Source organism: Falco punctatus, assembly GCF_963210335.1.
Source record: "Falco punctatus genome assembly, chromosome: 9".
NCBI classification, from domain to species: domain Eukaryota; kingdom Metazoa; phylum Chordata; class Aves; order Falconiformes; family Falconidae; genus Falco; species Falco punctatus.
The window spans coordinates 6,408,114-6,434,007 of NC_137589.1; the positions used below are offsets into that span (position 1 = coordinate 6,408,114).

Consider the following 25,894-nt stretch of genomic DNA (forward strand, 5'->3'; position numbering starts at 1 on the left):
CATCAGTTTTGCAATTTACTAGATGAAAATATTATGCTCTTTGGGTCAAGGAGAATTCCTGTATAGACCTATAAGTAAAATATATATGTACACGTGTGCGTGTTTATGTATTTGTATATATATGCATATGCACAATGCAATTAAACAGTCCACTTTCAAGCTAAATAATTGCCTTTTCACTAAAACTAGAATTGTATTTTTATTATTTTTCTTTCAAAAGGATGTGGATGTTTTGTCTAAAATCCCTGAAATTTTCCCCTTACACTTGCCCCCAGGATTAACCAATTTTCCAAATGAAATTGGAGTAATGAACAGGAACTGTCATACTAGGTATGACTGAATCATCTTTTTTATTTGTACTTGCATGCCAAGTCCCTAGACTTTCCAAAGAACCTCATCTAAAGCCTGTGGAGATTTCTGCCGTGATTTCAGCAGCACGTGAATTGAATGCATACACTCCTTTTAGATTAAAATTGATTTAATGTTGCAGTCCACACCATAGCTCCCTGGTATGACACAAAAGTCACTGAATTTTATTCCCCATCAGAAAAAGAAAAACTATTAGGCAAATCTCTGATTTCCAGCAGAACAGTTACAGTAATATAACTTTTGGTTATGCCAGCTCCACGGCTTTTTTCTCATTGGACTGCTGCCCCAGATGCTGCACTTCAGCAGCACTCATCCTGTCTCCATAAAAATCTTTGCCTAAGGATATTATATATCATAAAAATGTATGTTATAGGTTCTATTTTTCTTTAAGTTAAAAAAAAAACACCACAGAAAACAACAACAAAAAAAAAACCACAAACAAAAAAAGGAGGTCCTCCATCAAAGGAAGAACAAGGGTTTTCTCAAATTATAGCAATAGCTGCCAGCAAAAATAAATGAACAAGTCAATCCTAGAGACACTGACATTGTTCAAAAAAGTCTTCCACTTTCAACACCCACGTCCACAGCGACCACTCAATCCTGTGTTCTCTTTTTCCTTTCAATTATTTTCTCTCTGTTATTCATGGTGATTACATGGTGAACTGAAATCTTCCACAAGTCAAACGCATATGACCAACAATGACGTGGTACTACAGTCTCCTTTCTAAAAAACGGAACACATAGTTTTATCTGCTTTCTGAGACATGTGGTAAAGTTTACTCTTTTCGTTGACCTTTGCCTTGATTGTTCATTATTGCACACCTGACTGAATCACGTGTTCACTGCTGCCTATTCCTTGCAATGGCAATGCAAGTATCAAATGACCGTGTGAATATAAGCTGGTAAACAAGTTGTATTTGCTGACATTTTGCTCCCTTTAGGAAAAAATTCATACTTCCCACCAAAAGTCATATAATCTAGTCAGTAGAGATGTAGGCACTTCCAGGGGAAGGGTTAAGGGCACCAACATTAGGAAACTCACTGTTCCAGATCCTAGATGCACTGATTCACCTTTCTTATATTAATGGCTATACGAGAGGCAAAGCATTTTCACATCCTTTTACCCTTTGCTCTCCTCTACATATGATGCCTGAAGAAGTTCACCTTTTGGGGGAATTCCTGATGATTCATTATGAATGTTATGAGCCAGATCTCAGCAAATCAGTAAAGCTCCACCACAGTTAATGAATTTTCACAGCAGTCTCACATCACCAGACATATTAACAAATTTAATCATATCAATACACAGTACACTTGAACATAAATAAGCCACAAGTTCCACAATTATGGCAGATACTAAGTAGGGGTACACTACAGAAGAACATCAAGGTTGGGGTTTCCTTAAAGTCTGGGTGGCAAGGAGAATACTGGGGAAGCTGGCAGGTTTTCTACTGGACATTACAGGGGGAATCAAACAGCAAGCAAGAACAGCAGAAAAAAACTTATGTCTCTTCAGAAGAAAAAGGTGATAAGAATAAGTGATGGAGAAACTATAATCCAAAGCTCCACTCCTTACCCAAGAGAAAGTGAAACTCAGAACTGTGACTGTATGCATTTTATGAATCAATAGTTATTTCTACTGAATGGACTTGCCAGTAAAATATCACTATAAGACATTTCAGAAGTTAGTACAAATGACTGGCAGCAGCCAAAACAAAACTAGGATGTTTTCACACTTGTGGTAAAGCAACTGGAGAAAGAGCAAGCTAATGGGAATGCAGCCTTATCTAAAAAAAAAAAAAAAAAAAAAAAAATCAAAGGCATAGTGCCATTTACATCCTATCTAGCTAAGACAAGGCTGAGTATTGGTTTGACCTTGTGACCTAAGGGCCAATAAATTAAAGTGTAAATTAGCCAGTAAAGCAGAATTTCAGTATTGGGCAGATTTCAAACACACTGCCAACAAAAACATTTGCAGTTCTTAGTGCTTCAAAGTATCCTCTGCCAATGAAAGTGTTTTAGTCAGTTTTGGTGTCTGTGTAAAAAGGATCTGGGCATATATCACTAAAAGATTTCGAAAGAGAGGCGCAGCCAGAATTAGCTGGAACAGTTTAAGACTTACCATCCCTGTCGTCTACCTGCTCCTCTGCTTGAAGCTGCTGCCTAGAGCCGTAATTAGACCTCACCCGTAACACAGCCATAGCGGTTCCCAGTCCAGGATTAGGTGCAGAACTAACTCCACTGGCAGTTTAAGATGAAACATCAGCTTGTGATTAGAAAAGCTGAGCCATAAGCATGGATTTTGCAACAGGGAAGAGTAAACTCCAGGAGAAGGTCAGTGAAAACAATGAGAGGAGTAATTTCCTACACTAAGCAGCTGAGTCTCACAGGACTTTCCAGTCAAACCCTTAATTTACAATACCTGCAAGTATAAATAAGAGGTAAATAACAGATCGGCTGTGACAGAAAAATGTACATCTGAACAGCCTCTCAGATGGCCTTGTCTTTACTGATTGAATTCTGTCCCTTTCTAGCTAGAATGTGGAATTAAGGCACAGAATTTGTACTTTTAGAAACATACATAAAAACAAAGGCTTTTGTGAGATGGCTTGCAACTATAACTGCACTGAAAACTACTGTAATGGACTGTAACGGAGACAAGATTTCTTCAGGGCTTAGAGTACAGCTGGAATCAATCTTTGAGAGCTATCATGCATTTTCCAACTTGAAGTATGACATACATTACCTAAGAAAGCCTCTTTAATTTCAGTCTTGTCTGTTCGCCGGATTATTTTCACCACAAAAATGACTGCTAGTGGTGTAAGGAATGAAATTGCCTGTAAGAGATAACAAATATCATGTGTGAGAGCATCAATTCCTTTCCAGTCCTACTGATTAATAATTAGTTTCAGTTAGGTCCATTTAAACTGGAAGGCTGAATGATCTTTTATCAAACTCCTGACCTTAAGCAAATTGGGATGATTTGTCTTTGCAACTACAGGGCAATGGATACATTAACATTGTAACATAACTGTGGGTTATAATTGATTTGTAATTGCCTGGAGCTGCATTTAAAATGCCAGCTTCATAAATGAAAAAGCAACAGTCTATAATGTCCACAAAATTCATACACTGATGCATACAGATCTTGTACATTGCTTCCACACTAAGCACTGCCCCAGAAGGCAGCCCATCCAGGCTGCGCTCCCAAGACCGTATTCAACAGACTCCAGCACCAACTTCCTGATGTTTTAAAATGCTATTTATTTTATTTTTGTTTTCTTTTTAACTGTCATTCTCAAATGCACTGAGATCATATCTTTATAATTCTTTTGTTTACAAGTGTTTGGATGGGGACCAAACTGCTTGATTTTGTTCCAAACCAGAAAAACAACACCTGAACATTTACAAGTATATTCATTGGTTAAGCAGAACCTTATTCTTTTATGGTCAGTGCTGCACGACAGGATTCCTCCTACAAAGAATCTGAAATGGCATCTGCACATCAATGCACACACTTGATTTCCATGAACAGCATCTCCACTATCATAGAGCGATTTGGACTGGGGTTGATGATTCACTGTAAATGTGCCAGTTATCTGAGGAGCATCCCACCTCGTGCAGTGTCGGTATAGTGCAGCCTGTCCTCCCTGAGCAGGGTATTTACCGTCTCTTTCCAAAGAGACATATCAGTTTATCCCAAGCACAATACCAGGGAGTTTTTCATCAGTAGCTTGCTATGGAAACTATGATTTTGTTCCCAACTGGTCCTTCCATCATCCCTTCTATCTCAGACCTTCAGTTGCTGAGGTAAAAGGCAGCTTATAGGCAAGGTAGTATGTTTATGCTTCTTGCTGGTTCTGATCTAAGTTATCCAGTTCCTTTCTGGAATCTACAATCCTCTTCACAATCACATTTGTTCAAAAACAAATCAAGGTCTTTCAAAAGCAATTAGTCTCTTGAAGAAAAGTGAAAATAATTGTTTTGTTTTTAAACAAGGCAAAAATTAAGCTGTATATGGCACAAGGAGCACGAGGGCTTAAGTAAGATTATGCTGTTTATACTGAGGCTGAACAGTGCCTTACTCCTTTAAACTGACTCACTGAAATAAAAAACAGGACAGACGTGTTATGACAAAAGATGTGTGACTGTCTTCTTTTTATAATACAGATTAATCCCAGCCCTCATTTTATGCTTTTAGAATATCTGAGTAGGGAACAACGTGAAAATGCACTATATTTGTTATTTTGGTAGTGCCTTTTGGACCACATTCCCCACACCCACATCTGCAAAATACCATCTAACTCAGCAAGCCATGCAGACTGAAACACAGTCTGGAGTGTGCTCCCCTTTTTTACATTTAGAAAGGCAGGCACCAGGTTTTGTGCAAAAAGATGCACCATTTTGACTTAAAACTCCCTTCTGTCTACAGTGTGTGAGAGAGATTCAAGTTAGGATGTCAGTGCTGTGTTACTTGTCCAGAAACATTCACTCCTCTCTATCTTCAGCAATAGTTTCATTTCAGCTTTCAGAGACAAAGAGTGAAATAAAAAAAAATGCCACCAGGGGAAAAAGAAAAAAAGAAAAAAAAAAAAGCAAAAGCAAGATATCTGCATTCCATTGTTGAAGAACATGTAGAAATATAGCCAGGCTGACAGGCTTATAGTGGTGGTTTAATGGAGTTAGAAATCTTTTGAACAAGCAGGAGCAGCAGAAAATATCAACAAAGAATAGAATTCAAGTGGCAGCTTGTTCCAAACCATTTCACAATCAATCTTCAGAAGTCTGGTAAACCTGCAGATTTCCTTGTATTTCACAAGCATATGGATTTTTGAGAAAGATGAAGAACTATTCATGTTTGCGGTACATTGCTGTTCCTTACACAAGAGCATTAGCTGGAAGGTGTTTTTTATTCTGCAGCAAAATGCACATATAAAGTTTGGCTTGCTAAAGACTCCTTTTACTTTATTTTGCAAAAAGATTCTGTATGGCTCATGTCTGCAACAGATTTGGCAACAGCCTAATGAGCAATACACTCCTCAGATGCACCTCAGTAATGTTTTCTTTGCCAGCAGTGAAATATTCCAACATTGCCTTGCTTTTGTGAAACATCGACAAAATCTCTCTTGTTCATTATTCACCCTAGTAAGCCAGAGATGTGCTAAAGTTACAGGGACTCCCACATCCTTCCGTGCATTCAAGAGAAGCTGACAGTACCTACTTTCCAAGACAAGGAATATCCACTGATAGAGAGACAGAGCAAAGGTCAGGTCTTCCCAGACCTTGTGGCTTGCTTGCTACCCATGCGGAAGTCAACTTTGTCCAATCTTGATCTGGGTTTGAGTATTCACAACATTTCTCTTGTATTCAAATCTCTCGGTATAGAAAATAATCCAGCAGTTCGTAAAATGTTAGAGACAGCTTTCTGGCAAGCCACAGCCATGCATTTCAATATCAGAGTACAACACTAGTGTCAAGAGTTTCTTTACATAATGAAAACTTGTCATCAATGCTGGGGTTGGATTTTTCTTCTTTTTAATTAAATAAGAAAACAGATTCAGAAATTATCTACATTTCTTCATTTCAGAAGCTGTTTGCTAAGTTGCTGAGATGTCAGTGGTCTGAGTCAGAAGGGGAACATAGATTATACAAACATTACTGACTCACAGCTGCCTGGAAATTCCACCTACCATGCAGTATACCAAAAGCTGGCTCTATGGGCAGTGGTTAACAGGGAAAGGTAATACACATATCCCAGAACTGTGCTTCCCAATGGCTACTGCCTAGAGAACAAAGGATTAGACTAATGATTATCCCAACTGCTTTCAAAAATAGTTCCACCACTGCAGAAAATCCCTTTGCAATGATTCGCTATTGGTTCTTGAACTCTTCAGTTGCAAACACAGATCAGAGAAACGTATCAAGGTAACGCTCAGCCTAAGGAAAAACAGCAGAATTAAATTCAGATTCTTTCCTAGCACAAAAATTTAATGTTTGGTTTTGTGGTGGGTTTTGCTTTGTTTCTACAAAGCTTCTATTTCAGGAAATGGAACATGTTTTCCACTTTATTCCAGGAAAAAACATATATTTTCAGCCATCTAGGCTGAAAAAGTCCTTAATGGAGCTTATTCTTAATGCAATATAAACAATATGTTGGTGAATCTAAAACCAAGCCTTCAGTCTCTGTCTTAGAAGGCTGGGATATGTTGCTGCCACATAAACAGGAAGCACCTTCAAGGTGTTCCTTTATGAAAAAGTTTCTGTAACTGAAAGCCAGAGCCTTATTAAAAAAAAAAAAAAAAAAAAAAAAAGAAAAAGAAAAATTACATAACTGATTTGCATTTATTCTGAATATGGCTTCACTGAAGACACAGCAAAAGATGCTTTGACATAAGGGTAATAGGATTTGACCACATCTACCATGCTCATTCCTGCAAAATCTCCACTTTGACTGATGAAGCTTTTGTAAAGATTGACCTACTTGCCTTAATAACCTGAACTACACCTGCGATTTCTTAGCATTTCTGTAGTGGTCTATCTTAGTGTACTCTTATAGGTGTAAATTATGATTCTTAATCATTGCTAGTGAAGGTTACCAAAACCATGAATTTTGACAACCAGGCAAACCATCAAAATCAGACAGACAGTCTGCTTGTCAACATGAGCTGTACTGGGAAGAACCAGAATGGTGACAGCAGCTCTATGATATGGTTAGTACACCTGTTGGTACTAGAAGCTAAAACAAAGGTTTTGTCTACATGGAAGAAAAAAAAAAAAAAAAAAAAAGTACTTAGAGGCAAATGCCTCTGTGCCTAACATGCCTAAAACAAATCCGATTTCAATATTTAAGCACTTAGCCTAATAAGAGCATGGCAAGGTTTTGTCAGGTCACCCAACCAGCTAATTCAAAAAGCTTCTCTAATCTTTTCTCCAGCATCCTTCTAAATTAACACTAGCTTAAATCTTAAAGTGTAGAATCAACATTAATAAATTCAGCCACCTAGTAATGCTGCTTTTTACAAACTCCCCACAATTTCCTACATTTTGTCACTTATGACATTCCTGCTTTGGAGAGCAATTGTTAATAGCATTAAAGGAACATCCTATACTTCTGAAAGATTTCCTGCTGCTTATCAAATGAAAGTGTACTTAGTTTACAGCCATTGAATGACTAATAAACCTTTAGTACTTACAAACATAAGACGCGTAGGTATGTTGTCTGATTGCACCAAAGGATTTTTATACAGCCAGATCTCTTCTGGCTGGATAACCCTCTGGAATGGATCCAAAAATTCTGTAAAACTGAAAATAACAAATAAAGATACAATTTTTTTCGCAATTTGAAATCATGACCAAAAAGCCCAGAAGAGTCCTGCTGATTTAAAACTTCCCCCAAAGTTAATTATGATATGGCATGCATGAATTACCCTTATGTCACTGCTTTTTAATAATGCAACCTTCATAAATATACCCTTAGGAAAATGATTTTTAAAAGTTTAGATTCTACAACTTTATAAAAGTTCCATAAACTTCACTGTGGAGAAAAAAAATCGTCATTTTATTTTTTGTGGGAAAAGTGTGCAAAGAATACTGTGGGATTAGAAAAATCACATAGCAGATGGTTGATACTGAAGAAATTATATACCAGATACTGAATACAAAATGTGTCTTTCAAATGTCAAGATCCAGACTTTGAAGTATGACAGTTGTGTTTGCAGGGAGAAAGAAGCAGCCCAGGCAATTCCCTCTACTGATAGAAAGAACAGAAAACTTCAGAGATTATCACCAAAAAATGCTTACTCCTAATCTCTTTCTTCAGATTGCCAGTATTTTGATTTGGTTGTGAAGCTTAAGAACCTAAATCTACCAGAAATGTCTCATTCCACCAAAACTGACCATTTTAATTCCATTCTCATGTCATTTATCTCTCTTAAACGAACAACAACAATAACAAAAAACCCATACAGCTTTGTAATTATGTTATTTGGAAACGAAAAGCAACAAAATAAAATGTTGAGGTTACATTGTCACACAGAAAGTAAATTGTGTGGGTATCTTTTGTTCAGTGCCGAAAGAGGAAGCAGGAATTGTGATCTTTGACTGCAGCGATAAGTTTCAGAAGCTTTTCAGGACTACATAAATTGTCTCTCTTCATTTAAACCGTACTGCTTTTTTCAGAGTCTTTCACTATCCCTTAACTCTTCTTAGCTTTGAAGTCTCACCAGACTTCCCAGGAAGTTTTGCCTTTACTAATTCCAGGCTAGTTTACTAGGACTGAAAGAATGGCTGTTGAGAGAAGACACAGGGACCAGTTTTCTGCAGCTTGGTCTGACCTAAAAAGCCCACGAAGCTTTAAACCCCTCCAAACCCAGGTTTTATACAAGTAAAAGCTGCAACAATTGACTTTGTAAATAGGAAAAACTGAAGCAATTTGTAAAGCAAAGTAAAATGAAACCCTACATAGGCATCTCCCCCTTGGGAAGACAAGTCCTGGAATCTAGCCAGGTCAGCCACTTCCTAAACAACAAGCCTTATCCAGTCTTCTGGGTCTTAGGAATTCCTACTTTTTATCTCTTCTGAGGGCCGACCAGCTGCTCTTTGTTCTCTCACTGTAGTCCACAATCTCTGGATTAGCAACAGTCTCCCACTTCCCCAGCACACACTGCTACTGCCCCCCTTTACCTCAGCACATGCTTTTGCTAGACAGAAGGCACAAAACTCTCCGTTTACTCCAAAAAGAGCTCCAAAGAACTTCTTCCCTAGGGAAAACAACAAAATCTGAGGACCAAACAAGTCAAACACAGTGTTGTCACTTGTACTGATAGTTATGTTTCCCTTACTGACCTACATGGACAACCACATTCTTCTGGAAACTTAAGGAGTCTGGTTCTGCAAGGAGAATATTTACTATTATACTCAGCTTCTTCAAACGCTGAGTATCTGACCCCACTCTCTAAAGAAGGTGCAATGTGAATTTCAGAAGTGTCAAAACACTTTGGTTCAGTGTTTTCAAAATGAAAACTTAAATCTTTTTGAAGTTTAAAAAAACATGGCTTGGGCAAGACACAAAACAGGAAAACATTTCTAGAGAAGACTGTTTCCAGGAAATAAACCTCCCCATATATGAAAAATTCATTTCATGATTTTTGTCTTCAACTAGAAAAAATAAAGGTTGATTTATAGATGATGCAAGCAACTCTGTTTCCAAATTTCAACTGAAAGTCCTTAAGTATATTATTTTTATTCTCAGTCTTTTAAAGACATTGACAGAAGCTAGAAGCAATTAACTGCTGGTTGAAAGGGTTCATTTGCCAAATAAAGTCACAGGTCTGGGTAGAACATCCAGTATGTGTCATCTGGGAGAGCTGAATAGCAAAGATCACAGCTATACTGTCCAGGACTTAATTTTTTTATTTTTTTTTTTTTGTTATGAAGATGTACACAGACTCCATGGCAAGGATGTACTTCACCGCTATCATCTCAACATAAATAGATAGATGAGCACAAGCATGTCTGGGCATACAAGAAGTTAAACAAGCCAGCTGAGTTTCAATGACTTTATCTTCCAGCCAGTCACATTTTTTCTGACATACTCCCTTAGGTATCTGCTGCCCTGACTGTTCCGAGGCAGCTCTCAAAGCACTGGGAATTAGGGATACGCCAAGGAATGTCTTGAAGCAGACGCATGTTCTTTGACATATCTGGGCCTTGAAGCATTTCTGCTAACTGCAAAATGTGAACAATACACAAAGATTTATGCTTCAAGGTGATCACAGTACATCCATGCACCAGGGCACTTCTGGAAAATGTGTCACATTAGACCAGAAGTTTAATTAATTTGACATTAAGACATTTGAGATTATGAGCAAATGCCAACAGAGTTAAAGGTTTGGGGCTCTTCTTGTTCTTTTGTTTCCTGTCTCCTTGTAATGTAAGAAAACTAAGGTTAAAGTATAGTTGTTTAAATCTGAGAAATTAAACAAAAATCAAATTCATAGTTCTCACAGGAATCATACCATGACACTGCAAATACATGCTAAATCATAGGATCTAATTTCTTTAAGAGCAAAATGACATGTGCTAAAGAGATGAAAGTATAATAAATAACATAAATAGTATCCAATTCCAATTAAAGATGTATTTTCTGATTAGTATGCATTCACTATATTGGTGCTTTCCTAAAGAAACATTCTTTTCAACAAATCTATCTATGACAGTAATAATTATTATAATTACTCTTTTATTTAATAACAGCAGTTTTGTATCCACTACATATTAAATCTGATTATGTACCCATTTCTTTCTGAGTTACGCAGTTTTGTATCCACTACATATTAAATCTGATTATGTATCCATTTCTTTCTGAGTTACATTTTGAATGTCTTCCAACAACAATGTTCAAATATGTTGAAACTTAATACAAAAAAAAAAGAAGATTCATTTGCTACAACCAGGTAAAATCATTTCAGAATCACTACTGATGGAGAAAAAAAAATAGCTGTAGCTGTAGAAGACAGCAGATTATGACTGTATGAGCAACAGAAATACAAAGTAAACAGTTAAAGTGACTACATAAAAAGAAATCACTTTTTTTTCATCTTCAAAAAGAGCTCAGCTGCTAATTAAATTTTTATGCCAAGACTCATAAGAGAACAATTCTCTTCTTTTTTTGAAGCATCACCAATGGACGCCTGGATACGAGATTTCACTAGCTTGAAGGCAATTCCCTTTGTACTCTATTAAACAATCATGAGGACATACTGGTTTCTAAGCTGCCTGACACTTAGTGATTTATGTTCCTTCGTCCTAACCAAAAGTCAGTCCATTACTATTCATAAGCCAGCACAAGCTTGTTTAAATGACTAGATGTTATTAGAAATGAATGTACTCCTTGGATAAAGAAAACTGGTTTCTAGACATTTTCTATTATGGCTGAAAATACAAGCTCAATCATATAACATCCCCTGGTAGCAGACGGGTAACTTAGCAAGCTTACTTCATATTAGTACATGAAATTTTAGTGTTAGCTTTTTGGTCTTATATTTTCTGCATGTTTACATATTCGCCCAGCATTTTTAACAGTTTAACAAGCAAGACTTCAAACATTTCAGCCTGATAACAGATATTTAAGGCATAAAAGGACTTCCATTAACTTCAAGAGCCTTTAACTATGACTTTCAAAGCAACCTAAGGGAAACAGGAGCCCTAATTCTATTAAAAGCATCAGTGAGGAACAGGTGCCCAAGTGCCTGAGGTTGCTTTGGACATCCCAACACTACTGCCTATGACACCACACTAAATAAAAATCTTCTTTTCTGAGGACCCAAGCACTTCCAAGTCAGATTAACTTCATTTCCATTTCACAGCATGTAGCCTTTTAAGCCAACTGCTATGCAAGCGCCACACAACAGAGTGATCCAGGCAGAAGTGCACAGTAGTTTTGTGGTAATTCGGACTAACAATGCTTTTTTATGAAACCATTCACTGGTAGCAAACGAATCAAACATTGCATAAATATCCTCACAGAGTCGTTGACCTGTGCTTCCACCATGGTTTCCACCTCCCAGAAGTAGCAGCAGGGCATTCCTTAGCACCTTGCCTTGCCGTGTCAAACGCTGCTTACAGTAGCTACCGCTCCCTGGCACTCAGCACCTTGAAATCAAGCAGCAGTAACATTTGGAACTTGCAGACATCAGAGAAATAGCAGTAAGTGCTACTGCGCTGGCAAAGTTGGTAAGATAGAAACCTTTAAATGTTAAGAATAGAAAACTATGTTCCAAATCTAGCAACAAGAGCAGGATAGGGACAGAACTGATGGGCCCGACGTTAGGATTGTATTGTGTCCTGTTAGAGCAAGACAGACACTACCAGCAATGAAACCGTGACTAGCATTCACCTTAGAAGTACTTACCAGTGTTACAAGGGCTGCCACTGGCCAACAGCTCCACTTGCAGAGAGTAACAACATGAAATCACACAGGGACTTTGGTCCGGGCAATCTTGGGGACTTAGATGTCTGCTTCGTCAGAAGAGTTCATAGCACGCTGGAAGTTAAATATTGCTTCCTGGTTTTGAGCATCAACTAAGGCATGTACAAAGGTGGGGTTTTTTGTTTGTTGGTGGGGGGCCTTTTGCCTTGTCTCTTGCAGACAAGGCTTGTCCCAAGTAATAATAACCAAGAGAGGACAGAGAAGTACGTATGGCATGACAAAGCACCAGAAGAGAATGAATGTGAGCTTGTGATTGTGATACTTAGTCTTTCACACCAAACACCTAATGACCAACCCTTCTCTTTTCTAAGCTTCATCTGTTCATAAGCAGATCTGATGCTAAAAGATTTTTGTATGCAGTTCCTCACTGCAGCCAGTAATGAAGAGACAGCAGGTGTTCAAGGATCTCTCTCCTAAAACACCTCTGAAGGCTTGTAGGAAAAAAGTTGGGCTCTGACCACCATTCCCCAGCTGCAGAACCCTGTGTGAGCAAACTCACTGCGTCCTCTCCCACAGAAACAAGTCAGCTGCAACTGTGCTACTGGAACTCCAGCGTGCACATTCTTACATGGAGATTTCCTTGAGTATTCCCCAAACTAGGTCTCCGATCTAGCAGTAGAAGCTTTTATAGTGTACCTGCCATGTTAAATTGTGCAACCAGTTGTCCTGACACCAGAACTGCACAGTTGCAAGCATCAACAGTGATGCTGATGTCTGTATAGGCTGGCCTAATTACCAAGTACATACACAATACATAACTCAGTGCGAGATTCTCATGCAATAGATTCACAGCCCCAGCATTCTGAATGAAGAGCCATAAATCAGAATGTATCATAGGGCACAACAACAGTGGAGGTAAGAAAATTATATTCTGAAAGACAGAATTTGCTTTAGGGGTTTCCAGCAAGTGACCTAGGCTAAACAGAAAGAGCCCAGTGTTTACAACGGCTGGGTACATTGCATTGAACACCGCTTATTTGCATCACCTTTCCTCACATTTGAATCCAACACTTCAAATTATCCATTCTGAAACATACCGATAACGGGAAAAGCATTTATGTCATGTTATTTGATATACCTGGAGAGAATAACTTACTCTTATGCCATGAGAGAACCTAGTCTTGCTTATTCTCTCTAGGCAATATTAAGGGGAAAAAAATATAACCTTTTAGTGGTTATTTTAGGAACTCCTGCACAAACAGACAAAATATGCAAAGCTTGAAATGGTCTGTGGCTGGAATGCAAAATTAACAGACCTGAAGCAGACAAGATAGTGATGAGGTGAGGTAAGAGACAATGCCTGTAATTCATCACCGTCATTCTGCTCACCACAGAGTTGGCGGAGTTCAGTTGCTAAAATGCTGCTGACTATGCATATTAGTATGATGAGATAGTTCTGTGTTAGCTCTGAAGTTAGCGTAAGGAAAGAGATCTGAGCCATTTAATTTCTAAAGCAATTTGGGAAATCCTCAGCCCTCAAGAAGGGAATTACGTCCCAGGGTACAAAAAATACAACCAAGGCCCAACTATTAATAATGAACTGCAATCTCACCAACGAAGAAGCTGACATGAATTTAAAAATATTCACTTCAATAATATAAACTCTAGAATAGATAAGAAAGAGAAACTTCCCCTATAGTTAAGGCACAACACTGCGTATCAAGAGATTTGATGTTTTCTGCCAGTTTCACAAAGCAAGGCAGGGCAATTCCCACCAGCAAGAAAAGTCAATATCGGCATCAAAGCAAGACTCCTAATGCTGTAGCTTGCTCATTAATTGGCCTGGTATTCAGATATGCCAAGTGTGCACTGCTGACAAGAATTCAAGTAGGAAAGCAACAGCTTTAACTTCTCCATGGAACTAAAAAATAGAGAGTTAAATTGTAAAATATTTTAGAATTTATATTGCAATAGATGTGGACTGCATAAGAAGCACGTACATGAGAACAGAAATTAATATTTTATTGGTTCTTCATAGGCTTTGATGAAAACACGTTATTATAACCATCATCTTGTAACTACGCTAAAACGAATTCATTAAGTAATTTACACTTGCACTAAGAGACACAGAAGCAGCTGTATCAATAAATTATCTCTGCCTTTCTGACAGCTAAAAATGTTTATTTCCCAGTACAATGACATGCAGTGTATACACCTACCACTCTTGATTAACAATCTATAATCCTAATATGCAGCTTTATTGGGTCTGTATGTCCTGCAGGATACAGGGTAGTTAATATTCACCAGGAACACCCTACAAAGGTAATTCAGAAGCTGTTATTGCTAGATCTGATGCCTCTCTTCATTTGCGGTAACCTTCTGTTTGTAGGTGCAAGTATTTACAAAGACTGAAAGCAGTACTGGCAGAAAGTAAATGGTAAGAAAATCATTCCAAGAGGCTTCTTTAATTTGGTCTCTATTCAGTGCCCAATACAGCTCTGGGAATAGTGCAAGTTGATAGTATTTTTAAAATTCCTGTATTTTTAAGAAGCTAGAAACAAGGCCTTCATACCACTTCCTGAAACATTTAATACTCTGATCTGAATGTATACAGCTTTCCCCACTTCAGTTCTATGGGTGTGCTTTTAAGTAGGGAGGAGGCAAAAGTCAATGGAATTAAATTCTAGGACTGATGAGGACAAAGGGCAGGAGCAATATGTTTGGTTTTCTATTTAATATCACTGGCAAGTAGAGAACTCAAGGGTAGGTTTAGCTTCAGATGAGTCAGTATCACTTGATTTAAAATATTTCTGAATATTTTAAATTAGCTAGCAATTGCAGTGTGACATTTAATTAGCACATATGCCCACATTAGTCCTTCAGATATATGAGAAATCATTTTGATTAAGGGATTGAAAATAAATTCTGATGCAATTTTAAAAATATACATATTACCATAGCTATCATATTTCCTAGATGCGCTGAAGGACGGTTTTCAGTATTTTTCTTCAGTCTTACCAGCAGGCTTCCCAGATTTGCTTCATATATCCACTAATTTAACAAATATATATTGGGGTATGACTTCTTCCAAAGACAAACAGCCATCCTCTTCACTCTCCTCCTTGCAGCTAGCATTGCACCCCCAGTCAGGGTGAGCTGTACTGTTACTGAGCCAACAAAGCCAGCCATAGTGCGAGACAAGTTCTTCAACTAAAACATGTCTAGATGATGAAGTCTGTGCCAACCTGTGTGCCTGAACGATTATTGAGCCATGGACCCTTCTCTGATACACCATCTGGGGCTGTATTTATCAAGGCTTCCACAGCTGTGCCTGAGATCAGGCTCGAGTCTGCTACAGCACATGGCTTGAGCTACATGTACCCATACTGAACGTACATATGAACAGAAACAGGATAAAACCAACCCCCTCTGCTCAAATTTTCTCTGCCTTGTTTGGTCCAAATTCAAGAAACAGTATCATTTAAATGAATCAGCAAGGAGGCAACAGCTGGGGACTCTGGGCTCACGTAAAAGCTCAAATCTTGAACTAACAACAATATAGATTCACAACAGGAGTCCCGCAGCTTATGAAATACTATGTAAATGATATGCAAATGTTCTTAGAATACCTAATATGAAATAGCGAACCAGAAATCTTTTTACAATGCTGAAAAAGGAAGAATGGCCTGGAGTTTTAGAACCTAATGTTAGTTTCCTTAGTACCTAAATTACACCTCTACTGGTTTCTCAAGCCCTGGCGTTGAACTCTCTCTGGGTAAACAATTTTCTTCCTGTGACATTATTCCAGTCACACCAAACCTAAGAGGAAAGGGAAAGGATTATCCGAGTATGCATGAGCGGCACAAGAGCAAGTAATTAACATAGCCAGCCAGTTGTTCTTGCGCACCTGAAAGAATGCAAAAACTTCCAGTCCATATATTCTCCTTGCTCACGGACTGAGCACTTTGAATGCAAGTAGCACTAAATGTTGCTGAGTGTAATTATTGCCAGTATGAAGTAACTAAATCTCGAAAATTCCAATTCCGTGGGAATAAAAATGGGCATCCAGGCATTAAACTACTTAACTAGCTTAGATACAACCTTTTCACCATCGTTTCTTCCAGAAGGAGAATATTTGGAAACCAGCAAAGTGAAAGGAAGAGAGGGATCAGTTGGTCATGCTGCATTGCAGCTTTGAACAGAAGAGCAGGAGACAAGACAGGCTATACCGAAATAGGAAAAAACACTGCAAAATGAACGAAACTGACATTTTTTGGCTTGTTTTACATTTTTTAAAACTTTCCTTGACCTAATATTGGAAGTGATCTTTACATCTGCTTTCCGGTCAGCAGACTATAAAATAAACCATTCTGAAACAAAAACATGTTTGGTTTGGCATTTAGCTGCTCCTGAGGTGAAAAAGCAGTTCAGGTCTTGCGATCCCTGCTCACGCGGAGCAGCGGTGCACTTCAGGCACAGGGCGAGCAGGTCAGAGCTGCTACTTATTATGTCCATGTACAACACTTAAGGCAATCCAGTACAGCTGCACTACTGTCACACAGCTAATCAGCAGCGGTAGTCTTACAGAAATAATAGATACCAACAAAGGGAAAACGATCAGCTACAGTTTTCATTGCATTATCTCTCATTTTAGTTAATAAAAAGCATGATTTAAGGTATTAATTGTTGCCTCTATGCTCTATTCTTATTAAATATACTTTATGATGTAAGCTATCTCACAAAAGCCATTTTAATGTGTCTGTGCTTGGGGGCGGGGGAGGGAGTATAGAGAAAGGAAATCATGAGTATATGAACATTGATGTAGCCATTAGCAAAGCTGGCAGTTGTACATTATTCTGAAGCGAAAACCAGAATTCATATTAAAAGTTTAAATAACCTAAGGACGTATCTGAATAATGAACCAAAACATACTACAGACGGTCACAATTTTGCTTCTGATGGTTTTTAATGCTTGTTTTTATTACATCCAGAACTGTTTTCAACCAAACAACTCTCAACGGCTCCTTGGACAACTATCCTAGCTTCACAGCAATTTGATAGAGCTGAGTAGTCTGATAAAGTTTCTTCTGTTTCCATACCTGGTGCCACACTGCTATTGAGTATAGGTCTGGACCTGGAAGGAAAGTCAGGTGTTAAACTCACAAAGGTGCCGAGTTTCTTTTAGTGATCAAAGCTTTCCCTCTCAGTTATTTCTGTCTCTCCACCACTCCTTCAAAAGTCCCTTTGTAGGTCGCTCATTTCAATGCCTCTCACTCCTGTCCCTCCTGTGATAGCTCTTTAATATCTTGCTTGGAACAAGGTTTAATCAGTTGGAAGTGACAACTCGGCCCTAGCAGCTTATTTAGGAGCAATCTCTAAAAGACACTAACTAACATCTTCCTCCGTGCTGCAGGATCTTGTCTTCATCCAGCCACTGCCCCCTTTGCCCAAGCTCTTCAGAAGCCCCATATAAAAAACCTACCACTTCTACATGTGAAATTTTCTTTCTCTCTCACTCAGCGTTTTACCAGAATCTGAATTTTAATAATATGGATAATTTGCTGCCATTTTAATCTAGAATATGTTTATCATATGGACATTTATGATTTGTATGCCATTCCCTACATCTGCTCTTCCCTTTGAATACACAACAGACAGAGACATGACCTTGAAAGAGGACCTGCATGGCAGTGAAGCCTATCTCCACATAATGCTGTACCTGAGAGAGATAGGCTGAATAAAAGTGAGGATTAAATACAAATTGTCCACGACCAGAGCCAAGTGCCAAAACACATTCTCAGACCTTTTTTTTTTTTTTTTTTTTTTTTACCAAAAACTCAAGAGCTGTTAAGGAAGAGAGAGAAGGGAGAGAAATATTTTGGCCCAATCTAGAAGGCTCAATCAAGAGTGTCTTTATGTGAAATTAAAACATTAAATTTTGGTCAAGCAGAAACATATCATTTTAACCCAAACTGAAAAGAAATATTTTGTTTAGGCCTCCATTACACTAATTTTAATACAGAATGCATTTAAAAATATAAATTTTATAATAAAACACTTCAATAATTAAGAGACAATTTTTTTACCAAGTTATTTACCAAATCTAATACAAATTTTAAAGTTACTTTGTTCCAGTTTTTCCTTCACAGTTGCTGTATGCAATGACTTCATTATTCTCTAAGGATGAAAAGAAAAAGACTGGCTTAATGATATTCACAGTCAAATCCAAGTACATTAAAATCACTCAATCCAAAACCACTTCTGTGAATACCTACATGTTCCAGAGCATTTGTAATAATTTTAAAAATAAATATATAAATAAAAATAAAGCTATATTAATGGGGAATAGGAACATCACTGTTAGCATTTTGTAGCACTCACTAAAGGCCAATAGCAATAGTTACACTCCTGTAAAGCACCTTGGACACTAGATGAATGAAATTATTAACGGCCTCTCTGCAGGCCACAAGAGTACAGGCAGGCTATTAGATCTGTTCTCCCATTAGTGAAAATTGGCAGCTAATGAAACTACAACATTTTATATCCAATGATACTCTCCTCTGTTGTTTTCGATTTGCAAGGTTTCACAACACTTGGCAGGGTGCCACAAATCCTTCAAAGTTAAAATATTTCTAAGCTGACATTTACACCTCCATAGTAAATTCTAAAGTAGTAAAACTGTTCACTCAAAATAGTCAAACATTGAACTGCAAGATTGCAGAGCGAAATATTTCACCTACTCTAGGATTTCATTTTCCCCACAGTCTCATCAATGCAGCATATTTAGAATATGGCACCTGGCATGGCAGTGCCCTCCAGCCAGAAAGTATCATCAACCTCTGCTCAGTCTTTGCTAAAGTATTCTCCAAGTAACTTTGAATCGGTAACACCATTTTCTTTCATACCCATCAAAATGAGCCAAAATCTCTTACAAGAAATTCTGGTTTAATGTCTTTCAACTTTTCTTTTGCATTGTGCTCTGGGACACTCTCAGGCGGTATAAACCTCACTGCACTAAATTGATCCATGCCAATTTACGAGGCCACCTAATCTGTCTCCTCATATCCATGCAGCAAAGCTAAACTTTACATAAAATACTCCCAAGATACTTCAGTGTAACTTGCTTTTTAAAGTTTCCATTGGCAGAGAGTCTACATATGCCTCAGGTAATCTACCACAGTGCTCAAAAGTCCTTACAATTAGGTTGCATTTCCCCACACTCAACCTAAGTTTCCCTTGCTACAAGTTTAAAAATCTTTCCTTTCTGCACAATTCCCAAAGGACATGAAGAGTAGTTTGTCTTCTTCATACTTCTTTATGGCAACTGCTTAGAGGTGAAGTTTACTGCCATGTCTCCTCAGATTTCTAGTTTAAACAGCTCAATTATTTCTATCTTTGCTCAGAAAAGGTGTTTTCTATACCCCCCCTACCGTCTTTCTCGGTCCTCCCCAATTCTCTGAAATTCAACTGTGCATGAGTAATCTCAATCAGCCACTTACTATGTAAACATGACTTGTAAACCCTTTACCCTAGCCTACAGTAAAACAATTCCCACTTATTGAATTTTATCTATATGCAATTTTAATTAAATTCGGAGGAATTTTAGCACAGAAAATATTTAGGCATTTGGACAGTAAAAGCTAAAAGTGTTTTGTAATGCAGAGAAATAAATACAGTACTCAGGGAGAGTACCAATTTGATTTACAATAAAAATATTCTTAAACTAGTTTTCTGCAGAATCATATAGATCAGTCACAGTTTCTTGCATAGCAATGACTTGTGGTTCAATGATCATAAATTTACCATTTACAAGGCAAGGGAAAAACATGAATGGAAAGTACCTTAAAACCCACGTAGTTAAGAAAAGCCCAGTTCAAATGCCACATCTGATGACTACTTTGTCTATTCTGTGAAGACAATCTAATTGGATTATCTGTAAAGCAATTACTCTGATTCAGAAACCAGTGAAGTTTTCCTTAATCATTCAAGTGTAAATCCCTGATGTTCATTAGTGCATCACAACCAATACCTTAACTAGGGTCATATGTGTTGTCTTTAGCTTTCTCGTTGTTGTCCACTAATCCCTGTCAATATAGATGCAGCACTCAAATGTCCCCCGCTCAGCAACTTACAGTACAGTGCTTACTACAGGAAAAAAGTTACAAGACATATAAGACGTAATCCTCAATACACTTTTAGCGTCAATAACTGCTAACTACTTTCAAGCTTTTCAAAGTCACCAGCAGGCTGGGAGACTATAAACATCTTGGTTTGCCGTGCCAGGTATGAGTGCATTCTCAGCAGTAAGACTGTACTTTTATTAAAGTCTTTGCCACAAGAATCACAGCTGTGACACAGCTTGACTGTGCTTAGATCAAAGTATAAAAATCAATATTTTTAAAGAAAAATTTCCCTTACAGAAACCCTGTCAGTCTTCGTTGCATTCTCACTACAAAGCACCCTCAATCAGGGCTTGGAGCAAATAAATACAAAGTGCCAAAGTCAGTGAGTAAATAGGATTCAACAAGAAAAGACACAAAGTCACCATTTACTCCTCGAAAATCTGGAGCAGATGCTTTGGCACTTACAACAACATCCTTCTTTAGCATGTATTCAGCTGAGAGTTTAGCCACACACATCAACTGTAAATCCCATCCTGTTAACAGGACAATTAGAATTCCTGCCACTAAATCCCCCCTTTTTTTTTTTGCCCCGTGGGACTCAGGGAAAACAAATCAAATAAACGTAGTTACAATATCTGAAAGCACTGATACAACAGTCTGCAAAACAGTCTCTCCAGCACAGACAAAGTTTGCACAACAAGGCAGATATATTTGCTCCTGAATAGCTGTTACCACAGCCACTAGAACCCTACCCTAGCTTCCATAAATGAAATAAAAACGGAAACAGAAGCTTCGGCTCAGTGAAAGGCCCAGCGCCTGCCGCGGGCCGGGGGTGCGGAGCGCCCGGCAGAGCCCCCTGCCCATCGCCGCCCGCCTCAGCCGGGCCGGGCAGCGGGGACACGGCGGGAGGCTCCGGGGCCGGGGGCGGGCCGGGGGCAGCGCTCACAGGGGCCGGGGGCACGGGCAGCGCCGGCTCCGCCGGGGAAACGGGCTCCGGCCGGTGCCGGTCACAGCCCGGCGGGGCCGGGAGAGAGAACCCGGCCCGGGCCGCGCCTCCCCCCGCCCCGCCCGCCGGCCCGGCCCGGCCCGGGCTCCCCCCCGGGCTCCCCCCGGGCGGGCAGGGGCCGCGCTCCGCTCGGCGCCGCTGCCGCTGCCGCGCCGGCCCCTCCGGGCGGCTCCTCACACTGCGGCCCGGCCCGGCCCGGGCTCCGCTCCCCGCGGCGCCACAGGCCCTGCCGGGAGCCGCTCCGGCGCGGGCTGCCCGCGGGGCACGGCCCCCGCCGGCACCCCCTGCCCCGGGGGGGAGCCGCTCCCCCGCGGGCTCCGTGGGCCGAGGGGCGCCGCCTGCCCGGCCGGGGGCTGCCCTGCCCCGCGGGGGGGGGGGAGCCCCCCCGGCCCGGCCCCGGGTGCCCGCGGCACCGTCCCTGCCCCGCTCCCCACCGCCGGGGTCCCCGGGCGGGTTGTGCCCCCCTGTGAAACGCGCCCCCCGCGGCGCTGCCCCCGCGGCCGCTGGGCTGGGCCGTGGCCAGCGGCGGGCCCGGCTGGGAGCGGCTGCCGGGGCTGCTGGGGCCGGGGGGAAGCGCCCGCAGCCCCCGCGGCCCCACACAGTACCGGGTGTCTCTGTTACCTTGGCGATATTTCATAGCTAATAGGACAGGCACACAGTCATCGTGTTGTGTGCTTCGTATTACACTAGGTATAATAGGTATTTATGGCCTTTTGTTTTTACAGTAACCTCTCAAGGACGCAGAGCTGAGCAAAGTTAAAATTCAAGTTACTTTGTGATATATGAGCTGTATTCAGCGAGTTACAGAAGCTCCGTGGCATTCTAATTCTCCCATCACTTCAAAGGTATAACAGACTTTGCTGAGCACTGGAACAAGTGTGTTGCTTACCGCTGGAGCTCAATATGCAAGCTTTGATAAATGTTCTCAGATCCTAAGCACCAGAGAGGGTAAGGCCTTTTTTACAGCAGGTCTTTCCCTTAACTGTTTATTAACCGGGCTCAGTGAGCTAGACTTCAACCTGGGCCACAGAACTAAACTTCTTCCTCATTTTACTATCATCTAAGTTATGGTTCACAATACAGCAGCCATTTTTAAACAGGTTAGTAATCAAACATGTTGATGTTCTCACTTCCTAGTATCATTTCTATTTGTGAAACTAACACTGAAAAAGCTCCAGTGTTCAGTGAGTTTGGCTACTGTCCATATACCTCACAACAAAGAATTTATCCATTAAATTAATAGAGTGTGAGAAAAAGAAGTATTATTCTCCTTTCTTGATGAGAAATTAGGGGACACACGAATGAAGTCCAAGACTTCTAAGATTAGAAGCCAAAAAACAAGTTCTAAACAAACAATTACAGGACACTCAAATTGAGAATGTAGGACACTAAAAGACCAAGTTGTTCATGTGGCCAAATACCTGCTTTGCTTTGAAACATGCCGCTAGAAAGAGCACCTAGGCTTAAAAGGTGCCTCAAAATCTTGGTCCAACTGATTCGTGTTAATTTGGCACTATTGGTGTAAGCATGAGGAAATAAGTCTTAATGTCTCAGACTGGTGATTTCTTCTCAGTACCGTTTGGCTTGTATTACCTACAGATCTCTGACTGCTTGTGATTCTCAGCTCAGTCTATCCTCCAAAAATCCAGCAGATATGACAAAGAAAAGGCAAGCACAAACTGTGAGAAGAGTAAATCAGAACAGCAGCATTGTGAAATTTCCTCAGCTAATTGATTTTCTGTGTTAACAAGACAATACATAGTATCATTTATGATGGCAACATATGCAGAATATCCAGATCACCACCCATGACAGAGTGAGCTACTTGAAAGAGCTTTCCATGCTAAATCATTTCATACATATTCATAACATGATTAAAATCTTAATACTGTAAACATGTAAGAAACCCAATATGCACAGAATCAGCTAAACCAGAGCCTGAACATGGCACACACACACAAAATATGTCAGCATTAGTCAATATTGTACACTCACGTGTGTAACATATACATATGTTAGCCTGCAGATAAACATTTACTCCCAAAGGAGACTGCTAATGAGACTGTGCTGTAAGGAAGATATGCATTTACTGTGAATGACATTTATATTTTAATCACATCACACTCACTGAAGAGCTCAAGGTTTGATGAAGCAATCCTTGAAAGACTCTTTTTAATCGATTAGACAGTTCTAGAAACGTCAGCGACACGTTGTTGACAAGTCATTGGGCTAAATACACTACCACACATGCAAATTCTTCTGTCTTCCTACCAAGACAATGACGTGGTCTTACAAAACTTAGGAAACTGTTGAAAAAGTTTTCCTTGCAAGGAGATATCTAAACCAGAGTATTTTGCTAAGAAACTAGGACTTCCCGACTGGCAATTACAGGTTCACTCTGAACTACCATTCAATGAATTCTTCTTAGGACAGATGAAGAACATTGTTTTAAAGGCTTCACTCCTGTGTAAAAATATCAGACTTGCTCACAAATCTTTTTACAATTGCCTTAACTGAATAAAGCCAAGTCAGTCAAAACAATTTGCTTTCATCAAGCATTCAGTACGTGACAAATGCCACCATCTACAAGGAGCAGATGAAAGACTGACCACATTTAACATGTTTTAGCATTCAACAAGCATCTTAAGATGCTCCAGGCCATAGTAATAAGTACAAAATGAAGAAAAGAGAGATGCAAGACCCCAATTCAGTCATTCTTAGAATTAGTGTTTGATTTTTGCTATTATAAAGTACATGCTCACAGATTGTTATACTAAACAATAGACAATTTCTACTTCTGAGACCTTCCACAAAAAACTTTAAAAAAAAAAAAAGTCCAGTTCTGTACTCACAGGTATTTCTTAATAAATAAAAAAACCTAAACAAACAAAAACATGAAGTGAGAATTGATTAACTCAAGATTTACTTGAAAAATATTTGAAACTGCATAATGTAGTAACAACATAATGGTCAAATTACAGCATGAGAATGTTCTTTGCCTAGGAAGTAGCAAGCCACCTATGCTCATTAGGATCAGTTCAGCCCAGTCAAAAGGTGTAAAGCTAAACATATTGAAAATGAAAAATTAATTTCTTACTGTTAAGGAAATAGGAAAAAACTGTAGGTCAGAACAGAAACATTGCTATCCTCTTCACAGTTTGTAACTTGTGGCTTGAAAGCTATTTTGCTGAAGGTACTCAAAGAATGTCTCTTTACCTTCCCAGTAAAGCATGCATTATGTTTTTGACTGCAACCAGTTGTGTTTGGATTTTGGCTGGGGTTTTTTTACTTGGATGTTTTTTTAACTCCTTCTGAATTTCAGGCAGCTGTAGTTCTTCTAATAAATCTCTCCTAACTAATCCCTCCTTCAATACTAGCAAATCTTGAAGGCTAAAATGCACTTCAACACAGATCTTCCTAAACACAAGTTGGTGAATTTCAGCAATTAAAGACAGGTTTAGGTACTATGTGAGCACTTAGCAATTGTTAAGAACACATTTAGAACCGGGACAGTTGTTACCATTATAGTCCATGAATGTCTGTTGAGTTCATCCTAAACCAATAACCCACCAAAAAATATGTATTACTTGTAATGGCGTACATTTGCATGATAGAAGAGAACTTAAATAACAGATTTTTGCCTTGGGTGGAATGACTAAAGTTGATAATTATGGCAACTGGGGGGGGGGGGGAGGGGAAGGGTTGCCAGTCTTAAGAATAGAAAATATGGCTGTTGTTGCTGTAAAACACATTCAAATTGGCAATACATTCAATTTCAGCAATCATCAACATAAGTTTTCACACCTCCATTTTTATGAAATGACATTTATCACCAAGCAAAACTACAACATGGAATATGCACCTTTTTCTTTTGCATGTTATGGTACAAAATATGCCAGTATATTAGTCTGAGTTATATTAATCAGTAGGTTGGAGCTAAAAAGACATCTGGGAAGCACAGATGGTTCACAATTGGCAAATAGCATATGGAACCATTATCTTCAAGGTCAGACTTCTAACACTAACTCCACTAAAGGTTAGTAGTGACCCAAAGTCATCAAAACCTTTTCAGAATGAACTAATTTTCCTCAAGCCAGCTCCTGGTGGACAAATATCTGTGTCACAGCTGGCATTCACAAGTGAGAGCATCTCGGCCCTAGTAGATGATGACCATTGATGTTAATGGTATCCCTTTCCAGGGGAGGTGGGAACTGTACAGCCTTTGCATTCCTAGAAATAGGTTCTGCAGTACAGCTTACATCACTGCTGCCTGGATTCCAGGCCTAGGGCTTCCAAATTCACCAGTAACTGTTCATACTTGACAAGATATTTCAATTAATTCAATGCTTCATAAGAATCTTTGCCCTGGCTGTCTACAAAACCACAGAAAACACAGTATTTAAACCTCCCAAACATAAAAGTTTCAAAATATGGGTAACTGCCTCTTCAGAAAAACTGAGAGAAATA

At 39.4% G+C, this 25,894-nt stretch overlaps 1 protein-coding gene across 1 annotated transcript in view; it reads right to left on the reverse strand.

Annotated features, from left to right (window-relative positions):
* The window catches only part of PLPP4 (phospholipid phosphatase 4), a 118,595-nt gene that overhangs the window by 36,718 nt on the left and 55,983 nt on the right, over positions 1-25,894 (reverse strand). Inside the window, exons 2-3 of the mRNA XM_080401024.1 lie at positions 7,563-7,671; positions 3,116-3,206 (exon numbers count right to left, since the gene is read on the reverse strand). Of these exons, the coding sequence (XP_080257150.1) occupies positions 3,116-3,206; positions 7,563-7,671 (200 nt within the window). The remainder of the gene's footprint in view (positions 1-3,115; positions 3,207-7,562; positions 7,672-25,894) is intronic.